Source organism: Odocoileus virginianus, chromosome 22, assembly GCF_023699985.2.
Source record: "Odocoileus virginianus isolate 20LAN1187 ecotype Illinois chromosome 22, Ovbor_1.2, whole genome shotgun sequence".
Taxonomy (NCBI): domain Eukaryota; kingdom Metazoa; phylum Chordata; class Mammalia; order Artiodactyla; family Cervidae; genus Odocoileus; species Odocoileus virginianus.
The window spans coordinates 25,576,778-25,592,059 of record NC_069695.1 but is presented as its reverse complement, the minus strand read 5'-3'; the positions used below and the strand labels follow the sequence as shown (position 1 = coordinate 25,592,059).

General features: G+C 38.3%; 1 protein-coding gene across 5 annotated transcripts in view; it reads left to right on the top strand.

Annotated features, from left to right (window-relative positions):
• Positions 1–15,282, top strand: part of OSBPL1A (oxysterol binding protein like 1A) — a 212,555-nt gene that overhangs the window by 83,364 nt on the left and 113,909 nt on the right. For all 5 annotated transcript variants that reach the window (XM_070452756.1, XM_070452754.1, XM_070452755.1 and 2 more), the window contains one exon: positions 10,737–10,843. In XM_070452756.1, coding sequence (XP_070308857.1) covers positions 10,737–10,843 — 107 coding nt within the window. The remainder of the gene's footprint in view (positions 1–10,736; positions 10,844–15,282) is intronic.

Genomic DNA, 15,282 nt, shown 5'->3' with positions numbered 1-15,282 from the left:
CCTAGGTCTCCCACATTGCAGGCAGATTCTTTACTATCTGCGTCACTGTCGTTTTCATGAGAGGACCTTAAACCTGATTTCTACCTGGATTAATGCTAAAGTTATGTATTTGACATGGACAACACATCATTCAAGGTGTAATGAATGCAGTATTGAAATCGCTACAGTTTTATCTTTACCAAAAACCTGGTTGCAAAAATGAATAAAATCACTCAAACTTATAAAACTTTTGGAAGACTTCCTGAAGGCCATGTAGTCAATCTGTTCTACCTGACAATTCTAAATTTACCCTTAGGTGTAATAGCCAGGTTTTGACCATTGTAAATAATGTTGTATGGTACACTTATATTTGATCACATGACTTTATTACCATAGGATTCTTGGCAATGAGATTAATGGGTAAAAATATATTAATGTTTTTGAACCTATTGATATATACTTATAAGTAACTTTGCTAAAAAGATATTTTACTTTACATGCCAAGTTTGATACATGTACTTTATTGCTTAATGTGTATAGTAAATCCCTGATTGAAAACATTATCATGTTTTTAGTTACAGAAAAGAAAAAAATCTTGAAAAGCACTTTTATTCAACCCACTTACAACTTTAGTCAAACTCCTGGACTTTGAGTTAAGATTCTTATCACCCCCTCACTGTTGCCATACCAGTCCAAGCCACCCTCATCTCCTTTGTGTGCTATTAAAAACAGCCTCCTGATTCAAATCCCACCCATTTCCCTACAGTTCCTGCCCCAGGGATCCTTCTAAAGCACTAGCGGGTTGATACTCTTAGCTCAAAACATCCTTTGCTTCCAAGTCACTTAGAGTCAAAGATGAAGTCCCTCTAATGATCTGCAGAGTCTTCCTGACCCGTCTCACCTCTCTGTCCTCATCTCCTGCCTGCCTCTCTGCAGCCTCACTGGCCTTGCTCTCCCTCAGAGCTGCCTGGGTGTGCTGGTCCTCCTGCCTGGAAGGCTTTTCTCCAGGGCTTTCCCTGACCCTCTCCCCCTTGCTCCAGCAGAACCCTGCTTGATGCCCTGGGCCCTTGATCACTATCAACTTTAGAAGCATTCTTAAGCTTCTTTGCCCTTGGCCCTCTGATTGGCTCCAGCTGACAGAGATCTTGTCAGGAGATGGGGGAATGGTGGGAGGCGGGGTCGGTTGGGGTCAGCCCGCTCCCTCCAGCACGGCTGTGGTCTACTTGTGGCTGGACTCCCCCTCTGTGGGCCCAGGGCCCTAGCCCGTGACTGCAGTTCCCACTGTCCCCTCCCTTTGCCCTCTGTCCCAGGGGGGTCCTGCCTGCCTGTCTGTCCACTCACCCTCCTCATCCTTGTGAGTCACCTCCTTTTAAAATTCCCTTAGTTACACTTTGACTGTGTGGGCTCTTTCTGCCATGACATTATTGATACCAAGTCCTGTCTCAAAGTCCGACTCGGACTCTCTGCATCCCCTGCCTTGCCTTCTTCTCTTTGTTACCTACCAACCTTCCTCTGTGTGTGTGTGGAGTTGACTGTCTACCTCTCCTGTTGGAATATAAACTCCACAAAGGGAACAACTTTGCTCTGTTTTATTCACTGATTATCTTCAGCACCTAAACTATGTGCACAGCACATAGTAGGCGCTTGTGTTCCCTTGGCTCTTGTCCAACCTCCCCTCCCCACTTCCATACACACACACACACACACACACACACATTTTGAATGAATGAAATGAGTAACATATTTAGCTAATAAATTTATAACATTTCTGTTGAATTCGGGGAGAAACAAGTACTTACTACATTTGTTCTGTCAAGTTAATGAGTATACAGATCATACAATTCAGTGAAATCTTGTAGGCACTTAAAGAGGGAAGAAACTGTCAGCCCTCCCCTCGGGAGCAGTTTTCATTCTTGAACGGATGGGGTTTCTGTAGTCAGTGCCATTGGTTTTTATATGGGATTCTTCTCTGGATTCAGTGCTTTTCCTGAGACAAACCTTTGAATCATTCTTCTCACTGAGGATCTGTGAGTAGCAAACTTTCCGTCTCACCTAAATCTTTATTTGACCTCCGCTGGGTTAGTTACTGTCCATTAGTTGTTTTTTTTTTAATATATAACTGTATTTATTCTTTACTTTTGGCTATGGGTCTTTTGTCGCTGAGCGAGCTTTTCTCTAGTTGTGGCAAGCAGGGGCTACTCTCTAGTTATGCGCTCAGGCTTCTCACTGCGGAGGCTTCTTTCGTGGGGGACACAGGCTTTGGGGCGCACAGGCTTCAGTAGTCATGGCATGTAGGCTCGGTAGCTGTGGCTTCTGGGCTTAGTTGCTCCTCAACATGTGGGATCTTCCCAGATCAGGGATCAGACCCCCTGTTTCCTTAATTGGCGGGCAGATTCTTTATCACTGAGCCTCCAGGGAAGCTCCTCCATTAGTGTTTTAAAGATGCAGTTCCAGTTTCTTCTGGCTTCTGACATTCTAATGATGATTGTTTGGTAGGCTTTTTTTTTTTCTTTTTAAAGTTCTCTTATTGCTTTTCAAAGATCTCACCTTTGTCTTTGTTGTTTTGCAGTTTTAAACTGTCTTATATTTGCTATTTGAGACTGTTTTTAGTTCAAAGAATCATTCATTCCCTCTTCAGGCTAGGAAAGTTCTTTGCTGTTGTCACTTCACACTTTACTTCTTCATTCCTTCTCTTCAGCAGAAACTTCTTGTGGTCATGTTGGGAGGCTTCTTATTTTATCCCCCATCTCTTAGTGTCTCATTCTGTTTCTATTTTTTCTGTGTTATATTCTGAGTAATTTCCTCAGATCTACTTTCTAGTTTCAGTTTCTTTCTCATTTTGATCTAGTTGGTCTGTTTAGTCCTTTGACTTTCTAATCCTAATGGACTGTATTTCATCATTGTAAAAATGCTAGGTGGTGGTTTTAAAAGTTTTTATTTTTTTCCATAGAGGACTGCTCTTCCATAGTACATATATTTCTAACTTTATTGCTAATAATTTTAAATATATAAAACTAAGCCCTTTTCAGTGCATTCTTATGTCTCAAGTTGTTGGTGGAGCCGATTCTCTTTATTTTGTTGGCTGACTGTCCCTTGGAATGGATTGTTTGCTTCACTTTGGATTTTAACTTTTTATTGAGAGTGTGTTTTTCTTCCTCCTGGATTATGGAAGTGTTCTTTCACAATAGTTTTGTTTCTGTTGAGGATGTAATCATTGTAAAATCAGATTGCATGCTAAATGTGGCACAAGCCAGGGATTTCTGTTTTTAATGATTCCCACCCAGAGCACTGGTAGGAAATGCCCTTCTTCACTGCTGCCCTGCCCGTTTCTGTTTTCTCTGGGGATCCAGCCCTTTACAAGGCCTTGCTCTGCTTGGTGAGATCAGAGCCACATCTCCTTTCACGAGGATGTGAAGGAGCAGCTCTCAGCTCCCCAGTTTATGTCCAGCTGACCTCTGACCTCCTGGTGCGTGGCCTTCCCCGTCACACCCCTCCCTGTTCCTATTCTGTCAGCCTTGGCTTTTCTGTTGGTTTCCAGCATATCTGGGATTTTGTTCTTTCCAACTCTGATATATGTTATTTTATTACTATTACGTTATCAGCATCTTTATGGGTTTGGGTTGGAAGGAGGTCTCCTCAGCAGTGTAGTCAGCTAGGTACCACAAGTGTCCCATGCACTTTCTAATGTAAAATATGTCAGTAATGCACAAATTGTATTATCTAGAATACAGCCACATACAGCCCTTTGTTTGTGTGCATTGTTTTGTGTACTTTCCATATATTCATTTCTAAAAAATATTTATTGATTTGGCTCTTCCAGATCTTAGTTGTGGCACGGAAACTCTTAGTTGCAGCATGTGAGATCTAGTTCCCTCACCAAGGATCGAACCTGGGCCCCCTGCATTGGGAGCATGGAGTCATAGCCACTGGACCATCAGGGAAGTCCCTATATTAACTCTTTTATTCCTTATGACAACCCAGTGTTAGTACATAACTATTATGTCCATTTTATAAATAAGCTAACAGAGGCACGGAGAGCTTATGTAACTTGTCTTGGGTCACACAGTTAGTAAAAACCAGGCAGAGTTTGATCCTAGGCAGCCTGGCTGCAGAGACTGCTCTTCAGCAGTAAAGAGCGTGGACTAAATAAAAAATTCTGTATTTCCTCCTAAACTTTTGATCTGTGAGCTAGAAAAGGTTACAGATTTTCATGCCTAGATCTGCACCTACAGTGAAAGGTAGAACTCGTCGAGGACAGTCACTTGGCGGCTCCAGCTGAGGTATTGTTCCAGTCCTTTGGGTCTCCCGTTCAGAAGTTCAAGGGGACGGTGGAATTGATGCAGGGCTGAAGTCTCCAACTCACAACAAAAAAATCCTTTGTATTTTTTCTGTCAATTATTGTTATTCTTTTTTCCTCTTCTCCTGTCCTGAGGTTCTTTCTGGTATTTTTCATCTCAAAGAACGCATCTCCATTTGACACGCTTTCCCAAGCCCAAGCCTTGGAGTCATCTTAACCTTGGAGTGCATCCTTGATGTGACGCACATCCTATGTCTCCTGTATCTCTCCTTGTCCCTTTCTCTCCCTCTGTCCCTACGCTTACGCAGGCCACAGCCATCCTGCCCGTAGGTCGCAGCCCTTCTCATCTGGCCATGCTGTCTCCAGGGAGTGTTGCACATTGTGGTTTGAGAGGTGCCTCTAAACGCAAATCAAGTCTTGAGACCTCAGTGCCTTAGGGGGTAATCGAACTCTACCTTGACCTGTGTCTCCTCATTTTTGCAATATCACCTCTCACCTCTTCCTTCCTCTTACTCAGAGTCAGCAATGCTGAATTTTTCTCATGCCTTAGGGTCTTGTTCCCATCACGTGAAATACTAGCTTTTCCTCATCTTTTAAATGTAGCTTCTAGAAACGTCTTGGCTTCTCTAAGACTAGCCTACATGTTCTTTCTTTGTGTTTCCAAATGACCCGCCAACTAATTTGTATCACTGTACCTCTTTCTGTTTCCATTTCCCCCTCTGGGCAGACCTGGCTGCCTCAGGTCTCAGAAGGGGACAGAAGAACAAGCAAAAGCTCAGGCCAGTACTGTTACACCTGCCCAGGCCTGTAATATGGCAGCCTCCCCGATGGCTCAGTCGGTAAAGAATCTGCTTGCAATACAGGAGACCCAGGTTCCATCCCTGGGTTGGGAAGGGCCCCTGGAGAAGGGAATGGCAACCCACTCCAGTATTCTTGCCTGGGAAATCCCATGGACAGAGGAGCCTGGTGGGCTACGGCCCACAGCGTCACAAAAGAGTTGGACCCGACTGAGTGACTAAACCACCGCCAGCACCACCCTGCTCTGAGACCTCTTCCTGATCTCAGTAGGGACAGGGCCCTGGGTGGGGGGCAGGCTGTGGTCCTGGTCCAGGCTTCCTTTCAGGTGGCCAGGTGGAGCAGTCAGATAGAGGAGACAAGGTGGTCATGAAACAGAGTGATTTAGTACTCTACTTTGCTAGTCCATAGGAGAAAACATCATCACGTTCTGTCTCCTCACCTTACTCACTGGGGCGCAGACCTGACTAGCACTTCCTTCCTGACTCCTGGAGGCAGCGCTCCCTGGGTCCCAGTGACTCTGTATCATTTGTTTCGTTGATTGGGTTTTCTCTTAAGATTATCCCCAAAAGGTTAGGAGCCACTGCCAGGGCAGTTTAGTCAGGGGTGATACAAATCCAGTTACAGCCTTTGGTGGAGATTTTAATCCAGTTTTCCTCCTTTCTTCTATTCACTCTTATTTGTAAAAGAATGCAAAATACATTTCATAGCTCTGCTGACTTCTTCCTAATTTTGACCCCAAAAGGTCTTCCCAAGTGGTGCTTTCTTTTCTAAAATTGTTAAATTAATTCATTTTAGTTTTTCTAACAAATAAATGCTTTCCCTCTGACTATTCTAAAGAATCCCTCTGATCCATACTGTTCATTCAATAGTTGTTATTCTTTCTGTTTTCCTTGCTAGACTGTATTGTAAGGACAGAAACTGTTTCTCAGTTACTTACTTACCCCTCTATCTCAAGCACCTGGAATGTAGTGCCTGTCACGTGATAGCTACTCAATAAGTGGTGGATGCAAATCCTTTTACTCTCAAGTTCTCATTGATCATAATTCTGAGACTCTTCTTCTCAGAACCAGTATTTTCAGACTATCTGAAAATAATAGTTATAGATATTTTGGATAAATTTGTTTAATTGGGCATTGTGTTTTAACAGTAACAAACTTATTCTTCAAGATCTGACCCAAGTACCATTACTTTTATCAAACTCCCCTTTATTATTCCATCCCATAATGGTAGCTCTTTTCTCCAAATGTGTGACATTTATGTGTGTATAGTTTGTTTGCTCTTTATATCTTATAGCATCCTTTTATGATCTTTGTATTCTTATTTAACTCATGCTTTTAACTCATTTAACACATGCTCCTTGAATTATATATCTTATACTTCCATTGCAACTAGTATAAATTTATAGATGTAGATACATAGATCAAATGCTCAGCAGTACTTGTTTAGTGGGTGATTGATTTCAAGCTAATCATCTTAATTTGAACAAAAAATAGATAAGTTTATATTTTTATCTTATATGATGTCACCAATCTTGATTTTTTTTTTTAAGTTTTGGTTTTATGTAGTAGAAGTTTTTTAGAAGAGTAGTTGATTTTTGTGTCCGGAAATCTTTTTCTCCATTTTGGGGAGAGAGTATTGATTGTCTTGAGGGATTTATATAATTCCAATGGAGTATGAATCAATTTCAAAAATACCTTTTCTCATGCATATAGTCAGATACATTACATTTTCTGTTTTCCACCACAAGAGAAAAATTGTCTTATTTTGATATTTTCTTTATTTCCTATGACCTTAGCTTTGTCGCTAGATAGCTTTGGGACTATTTATTCTCTACTGTTTGTGTTTACTTAAAAAAAAACAAAAACAAAAAACAAAAAACACTTAAGACAGCACTGTGTCCAAAAGGATTAGGGTGAGAGGGTGAGGAAATGCCATTCATTTTTTCTCTTAAATATCTTGTCCCCAATGATAGAAATATTTGAGTTAAAATTGAAAAACAGACAAAAGAGATTTTCTTGTGCCTCAAGTAAAAAGAAAATGTAGTTTAAAATAATACATTTATCCACCCGTGCTAATTAGCCAACCTGTAGTAATATAAATGAAAATGTTTATGTCTTAAATATTTCTGGGGCTTCTCTGGTGACTCAATTGGTAAAGAATCTGCCTGCAGTGTGGGACACATGCATTCGATACCTGGGTCAGGAAGATCCCCTGGAGAAGGGAATGGGAATCCACTCCAGTATTCTTGCCTGGAGAATCCCATGGACAGAGGAGCCTGGCGGGCTCCATGGGATCACAAAGAGTCGGACACGACTGAGTGACTCACACTTTATATATTTTTAGCTAAAATATAATAAATATTTATATTTATTATATATAATATGTATTTATTATATTTTTAGCTAAAATATAATAATAAAATATAATAATTCTTCTGTTGTAGTAAAATAAAATATCCCAGAGTGATTTGGATTTTCTATGCAAGTCAGTGGGAATAAAATATTTTTTATTGTTTTTCATTATTCTTTTAATATTTGAGTCTTTTCTGTGTACAAGGTTTGGTGTACAGTATTGGGGGGGTGGTTAAGGAGGTTTAGAGCTTACAGAGAGTAGCTGCGTACAGTGAGCACGTGTACCGTGTACATGTGAGCAGAGTAGCAGAGCACGTGCAAAGGGCCTGAGTCCTCAGCCAGTGGATGTGGCTATGTATGGGGTCCAGCAGAAGCGGTCACCTCCCACAGCGATTTTTAAGGAAGGCTTCATGGGGAGCATGGCATTTGAACTTGACCTTAAAAATTTTTTTTAGTTACGAGGAGAAAGTTCTTAATATGAATAATTACTATTTCCAGTATTCACAGAAGAGGGAATGTCTTTAATAGAAGTTTAGCAGTAGTAAAATAGGATCCTATTTCTAGGAAAACAGATATTCGCGGGAAAACAGTCTGGCTGAAACTGACCATTTATGGAGTGATTTAAATGTTAATCTTAGGAGTGCGGAGGTTCTCTGTATAAGGAGAACGATGTAGGTGTTCTGTGTTAGGGTTTAGTTGAACAGCAAGAAACAAGCACCTTCCCCACTAGTTTGAAAACTTATCCAATTAAAAATTGTACATTGTAATCATGGAAACGACAGACTGTGAGCTTTTTATACATGTCTCTAAAGTTAAGCTTTTCACATATAATCTTCCAGCATCTTTCCTGAGTTCAACAATATTTTTAGTACAAAAAATAACTTTCTCTCTCAAATTAACTGGTACTATTTAAGTGTCCAATCCTCAGGGCAGGCCAGATATGGGAACATACTGCCTTTTTGCATTTGTTACAGCTCAGTCTCTAAATATTAGTTGGCTAAAGCATATTTGCAGTGATTCCCCGTTGGTAACTTTTCTAGAAGCTTAGCAGTTCTCCTTTATGTAATCAGTATGAGACGTCATCGCATAAGAGGCATGCCGGTGTCAACCAACTGGCCTTGATACATAGCCCCGAACCAGCGTGTTTACCAAAGTCCATGCTTCTTACACCATCCCATCATGCAGGTTAATATTAATTCTAGCATCTTGTTTGGACACTAAACAAAGATTGTCAGAGAAATTAGGTAACTTTTGACTATTTTGGACAGAAGAATTTGACACTCAATAAGAGATTCTTATAGAAACTTGTCTCAATATATATTTCTTGGAATACCTTTTGAAAGCTTGTTTAAAAATTTGTAAAGTGCCCCTAAAACTCATTGGAAAAGACCCTGATGCTGGGAAAGATTGAGGGCAAGAGAACGGGGTGATAGAGAATCTAACGAGGTGGTTAGATGGTAACACTGACTCAATGGACGTGAGTTTGAGCAAACTCTGGGAGATAGTAAAGGATAGGGAAGCCCGAAGTGCCACAGTTGATGCAGTCGCAAAGTATCAGATACAACTTGGCGACTGAGCAACAACAACAATAAAATTTATTTTGACATTTAATGTTTTATGGTAATCAATAAGTATCTTAAGTGTTAGATATCTAAAACATAGACATAATTGGAGATGATGATGGCATCTAATAAAAAGAAATATATCCATGAATGGACTGTGCTTCCATTTTTCAATCCTTTGTGCCATGAAGGTGGAAGATTACTAGATTACCCAGATAATTTACGGGAGGCAGAGGCTGTGTCTGTTTTTTCTTGTGCATCTCCTCACATCCCCAGTCCCCAGCTGGTACTATTTAAGTCACATGGCATCTAGCATATGGTACTCTCTTTTGCTATTTAGCAACTAAGTACAGACTAAATCTTCACAATGTGTATCAAAGATTGAAAAAAAGTATGTAAAGTCAAATCTATTTTAGAATTTAGTAGTTTTCAATTATTTGGGTGTCATTAATAATAGCAAATCCTAGGAAACTCTATCCCATGAGATGAAAAATATGATAAAATGTCATTTGGTCTTTATATCAAGATACTAATAAAAGACTGTTCTTACTTCATTCACTATGATCTTTTCCTTTTATTGTATACTTTTGCCTCATGAGTTTTAAGAAATAATTTTTCTAAGAAAAGGACTTGTCTTTGCTAAAATAAATCTCATATAAAACATTTGGAAAATTTAAAAAGAGAACAGGTTGATACAACTTTATCACTTAGAAATAATGGCTAGATAATTTGTCATATTATTTTCTATAGATTTTCTTCCCATTGGAAAATTTTTGTTCAGATTTGTTGGCATTTGATTTGCTTGATTCTTTTTGTTTATTGACTTTGTTTACCATGTTTTAAGAATAACGGTTTAAGTACATCAAGAGGATGTGACAAATTTAATTCTTTCTCCTTTTATTTTTTTCTTAAAGCTTTCTTAATGCTATGATTTCTTTTTTTGATGGAAGGCAAAGATTTAAAGGATCTTAGCCTAGAATTTAATGTTAATTATACACTATTTCAACTAAGTACACTTTTCTCACATTAATATGACATTTCACTTGTTTAAGTGACATGTATGCATTTTGTGGTTTTCTCTTGCAAAAAAAAAAAATAAAAATTTAATGATGGGAAAAGTGGATTAAGATTTTCTTTAGGGGTTCAAGGAAGATGCTGATATTATCATTTATTTCCCAGCTTACATGTATACGGAAGGATACCGGGCCTTGACAAGGCTGTATTTTTGAGAGCGAAGAACCTATTTATACAGAACATTTATCCAAATAAGAAGTAGAGGAAGTTGAGTTAATACCGCCTTCAGATCTCTTAGCTGTCATGTCAACTACAGAATTATTTTTGTCTCTTTTTAGCACTTTGCCTTGGAATAAAATTACTTATCTAGTAATGAATATCATGAAAGGAAGTGTTAATGTTTTATAAGTAATGATATCAGTCCTTCTTGACAGCTGTTTTTCTTAAACATTATTTATGTCTATAAAATTTTGCTTTCTTTTTTTTTAGTCCTGGCTCTTCTTCTTTTAAGATACAGGCTTTTCTAGGTCAAGGCTTTCTCCTTTGCTTTTTCTATATGAATTTATATGCCCTGCATACAGTAGGTGCTTAATAATCATGCCAGAGGAACAGTAATTATATGCTTAAGGCAGCTAGAAGGAAACATGAGGTTAGTGGATATGAAAATATGTTCGTGGTCTTGGTTTCCTTTACTATTACTTAAAATCCCACTCATTATATTTACTTTATTTATAGAAGTGCTTCCATCGTTTCTTCAGAAAGTTGAAGTTGTCGCCGAAGCTTCTAGAGAAACTTGTGTAGCTTTGAGTGACTGCCTTCATCTCTTCACTAAACAAGAAGGGGTAGGTCTTTGGAATTGAATTTTTACAGTCATTGTTTGCATGTTACATGCTTGATTATCCAGTACATCATTGCTTTCCAATTGTCCAAAGATAGGAGGAAATAGAGTTAGTAAACGAAATGAAAGCTTCATTTTTCACCAGAAGTTAGAACTTTACTTATTCTTGATTAAGTAGGATGATTCTGAAATAACTTCTGTTCATATCATCTAATTTGTTTATCTACCCATGTTTAACAAATATGTTTATAGTTGATCTATTCAAGGTTGTTGTGGCGTTTCGATAAGAAGGGTATGAAAATATTCTAAAAACAAGAGGTCTGTTTGTGAAAAATATGTACTTTTGTTTAGATAGTATATTGCTCTACTTACCTATGTGAACTGAACTTAATGGATTAAATGTTCTTTTGTGTTCCTTGCCATTTATTCTTTCCCATTTAAAAATATTTGTCATCTGATCTTCCAGATATGAGTAAAAGTGGTATGCTATCCATTAGTGACTGTTTTTCTAAGGACTGAAAAGTCGTTAAAGTGCATTTTGGCTGCCTGAACTTGGACTTTACTTCTGTATGCTTCCCGCCCCCTGCCCCGTCACTATTTTCATGATTTTATGCATGCATGTATATATTTTTACATGCCATGCTGCACAGCTTACAGGATCTTAGTTCCCCAACCAGGGATTGAACTTGTGCCCTTAGTGGTGAAACTGCAGAGTCCTAAACACTGGACCACCAGGGAATTCCTCCATTTTCATGATTTTTAATGCAAGCCAAATAGCAATAGGCATTCTTCCATATATGTTCTAAGTATGTGTTTAATCTTCAACTTTTTAGATTGACACCAAATTTCTGTTTTATTTTTTTAGATTCCACATATATATAAAATCAAAGGATATGTTTTTGCTCTGTTCGACTTACTGGACTTAGCACAATACCTTCCAAGGACACGCAGTTTCTTATTCTTGTTACAATTGATTTGTGCCTTTTGTTTAGAGTTGAGGTTTTGGTAAAACAAGATAGATGAAAATGGTTATATATATATGTTTCTCTTATACATAAGGATCTAAAATTCTGTTTTCCCATCTTTAGAATAGAAGCCTTGAGAATTAATAGGAAATTTTAAAAATGCTGTGTTTGTTATCTATACCACAAATTCTGTAACTATTTTATTTGGGCAACAAGAAAATCTGTATGGGAAGTCCCTGGTTGTTCAGTGGCTAGACTTGGTGCTTTCACTGCTAAGGGCCTAGCTTCAATCCCTTCTTGGGGAACTAAGATGCCATAAGTCGTGAGGTGCAGTCACCAGGAACAGTAATAATAATCTGAATTCATTTAAACAAACTTACAGAAAATTAATAGGATTCTGTTAAATACCATAGGAAAAAAAGATTTGTTCATTAAGCATGTTAAATGGCTGAGTCATCTCATGTTTGAAATCATCACTTCTCAGCATTTCTATTTTTGGTGGCTTCTGAATTTCATATTCTAGCTTGTTTAAATGAGGAATGATATAGTGACTTCAGTAAATCCACATAGGATGACACCATCTTATCAGAACAAACACAACAAATTTTGATGTTACATGATTCAGGTAGCATTTATTGTTACATTGTAAAATTAAATTTGCATCTCCTGTGTGGTACAGGAGAATGTCTTGATGGCTCTTTTGTTCTAGGAGTGTATAGTCTCAAGGCAAACACTAGAAGTAATGTAATTCTTGAAGAAGCTGACATATTCTAAATCTTTAACTGATTAGAAAAAGAAAAAGCTTAGGTAATCACCTCCACGTGGAAATTTACATGTACAAGAATATTAGCTTAAAGTTTAGCCTAATTAACCTCTTTAAGTCTTTAAAATTTGTCATGAGGATGAAATAAGCCTTTAAAATTTGTCGTGAGGATTAAATAAGATAATTGTGAGCAAAATGCTTAGCATGGTTCCTAAGTAAGCCCTGAGTATAAGTCAGCGGTTGTTACTGCAGGATGCTGTCTAATGAACACTTATGACCCCTTTTCTCTGATGCCTGGTGCTTCCGTGTCCTTACCATTGGTTTTGTGTTGTTTTGGATGGAGGTGGTGTGCTATAAAGAATATTTACTTGACCATTTGTGGAATGACTGTGCTGAGTTCACATCCTTATTATTTAAGAGATAATAATACACTTAAGTTCTCTGAACTTTGATCATGTCGTCTTTGAAATAGGAGAGACATGTAGAAAGTCATTAAGAGCCCTAGTCTGAAAGTCTGAGGGACCTTTTTTAAATCTCAGTCTTTCTCTAACCAACTGTAGGACCTTGGGTGAGTTTCTAAAGAATGAAAATATATGAACTCCTGAATGTTGGGTATGGCGATCAAATGTGTGTTGATGAATAATATGTAATAGAGTATATCAGCATATCAGAAGGGCACAAGGTATTCGTTTAGTAAATAGCATGTATTGCTTCAAACTTTAAGAATATCTTCAAGTGTTTGTTTTTTCCACCGTAATTCTGTGAAATATCACCCCTGTGGGTCCCTAAGTAGAAATCCATGGATTTCCTTCTGAGAAATATGCTTATAGACTATGTGAAGGCCTAAAAAATGTTTGAAAGATAAATGGTATCACTGAAGTTGGTCTTATCAAGTAGCTAAGGATTACAACATAGGAGTTTAATAGCTTAATTGAGGTCAGAGTGGAATAATTATGCACCATAATGCCTTATTTATCAGGCATCATAAATTACATTTTTATCATCTAGAAATTCTATTCAAAGAGCATTAAGATTTGAACTCATAGACCTGTGTCCAGTTCCTGACTCTGATCTTTAATCCCTGTCTTTGACTCAGTTTTAAAATACAATCTTCTTTTTAAAGTGGTAACCAACCAGAAAAGAGTGTTTTGAGGAGTAAATGAGATCAGATTGGCAAACACGTCTTATAGTACGCAGCACAGAATAGGGACCAGTAAATGTAAGTAATCCCAGCTCCAATGGCAGAAAAAAAATTCCTACTCTCATCTTTTTTGAGGACAGTTACTCTAAATGTTACACATTTAACTTCTTAAACTAAAATGTTCATCCTTTATCTCTCCTGGCTGCCTCAGGATTGTCCTTTTGTATGTTCATAATTACTCTGTTCTTAATACAGAGATACCTTCAGGGGATAATGTTTATAGGACTCTTTTTGATTAAATGGCCCAATCCTGCTACTGCTTTTTGAATTCCTTCTTATACTCTTTTGCTTTAAAATTTTTTTTCTCTCCTGATTTTTAGATCAGCTGGGTGCCTGTCTCTAGCAGTGGAATACTGATTCTTTCTCATTTACTCATACTAATTGCCTGTTTGTTAAAACAAGAAACAGTAGTAACCAAACTTGGCAAAGTTACGGCCACAGTAAGAATAAGATGTTCTTTATGAGGGTTGACAACGAGCACAGACCTCACTCTGGACCTGGACTGTTCTAGCCTGTGATGTTCTTTGCTTACTTGGAGGTGCTCGGACATGGCCTAGATACTCCAAGTATCCATGTGACCGCTCTCTAAATGAGGCATTATGTAGGCATATTTTACATGACATAACACTGCTTAAGTTGTTAAAAAAACAGCAGTATATACAATAAGCTGTAGAGCCTTGATCTACTAAAGGGAAGCTTTGTTGTTGTTTAGTTGCTAAGTCATCTCTGCCTCTTTTGCAACCCCATGGAATTGCAGCCCACCAGGCTCCTCTGACCGCAGGATTTCCCAGGCAAGAATACTGGAGTGGGTTGCCATTTCCTTCTCCTAAAGGGAACCTTACTACATGTTTTTAGAGTGATGTGCTTGGGAAACATAACAATATAATGGCTATGGTTTTTCTTTAACTTTGTGCGCAAATTCCGTTGAAAAGGCTAGAAACTGGTATCGTGAATCATTGTTTCTATAGTTTTTCTCACCAGTGGGTGGTCTCAGTGGTTAAAAGATCATTCAGAAGTCATCACTGGTGACCTTCTGGTTCTTTGTATTATTAAGCTCCCTGCAACATGATTCGTCTGATCAGTTTTTAAGGTAAACTTGCTTATGTTTTATACTTTCCTATTAAATCTTCTGACTGATAAAGAGATATAATCCAAATGTATGGTTGGGACTGTAGTTACACCACTGTAGCTTGTGGTGTAACGGAACGATTCAGACTCTCAATTGGAACCAGCCTAAGGAACTCCTGCTCTGGGCCAGATGCTAAAGTCTTTGGAGAGAATTCATGCCCTCGTGTGGATTCCTAACTTTATCAAGGCATGGTTTGTGTTACTCATTTAGCTTTCTGAGCTGTTCATAGGCCTTTAAACCCCCTCTCTTTCATCTGCAGTGTTTACATCTTTCAGGCCTTTACACTTCTCTCATCTCTATTCTCTATTCTAAGCCAAATTCTTTGTTAAATATTAGGTGATCACTGTATTATGCTATCAACTCCCTACCACTCCCTGATTCCAGT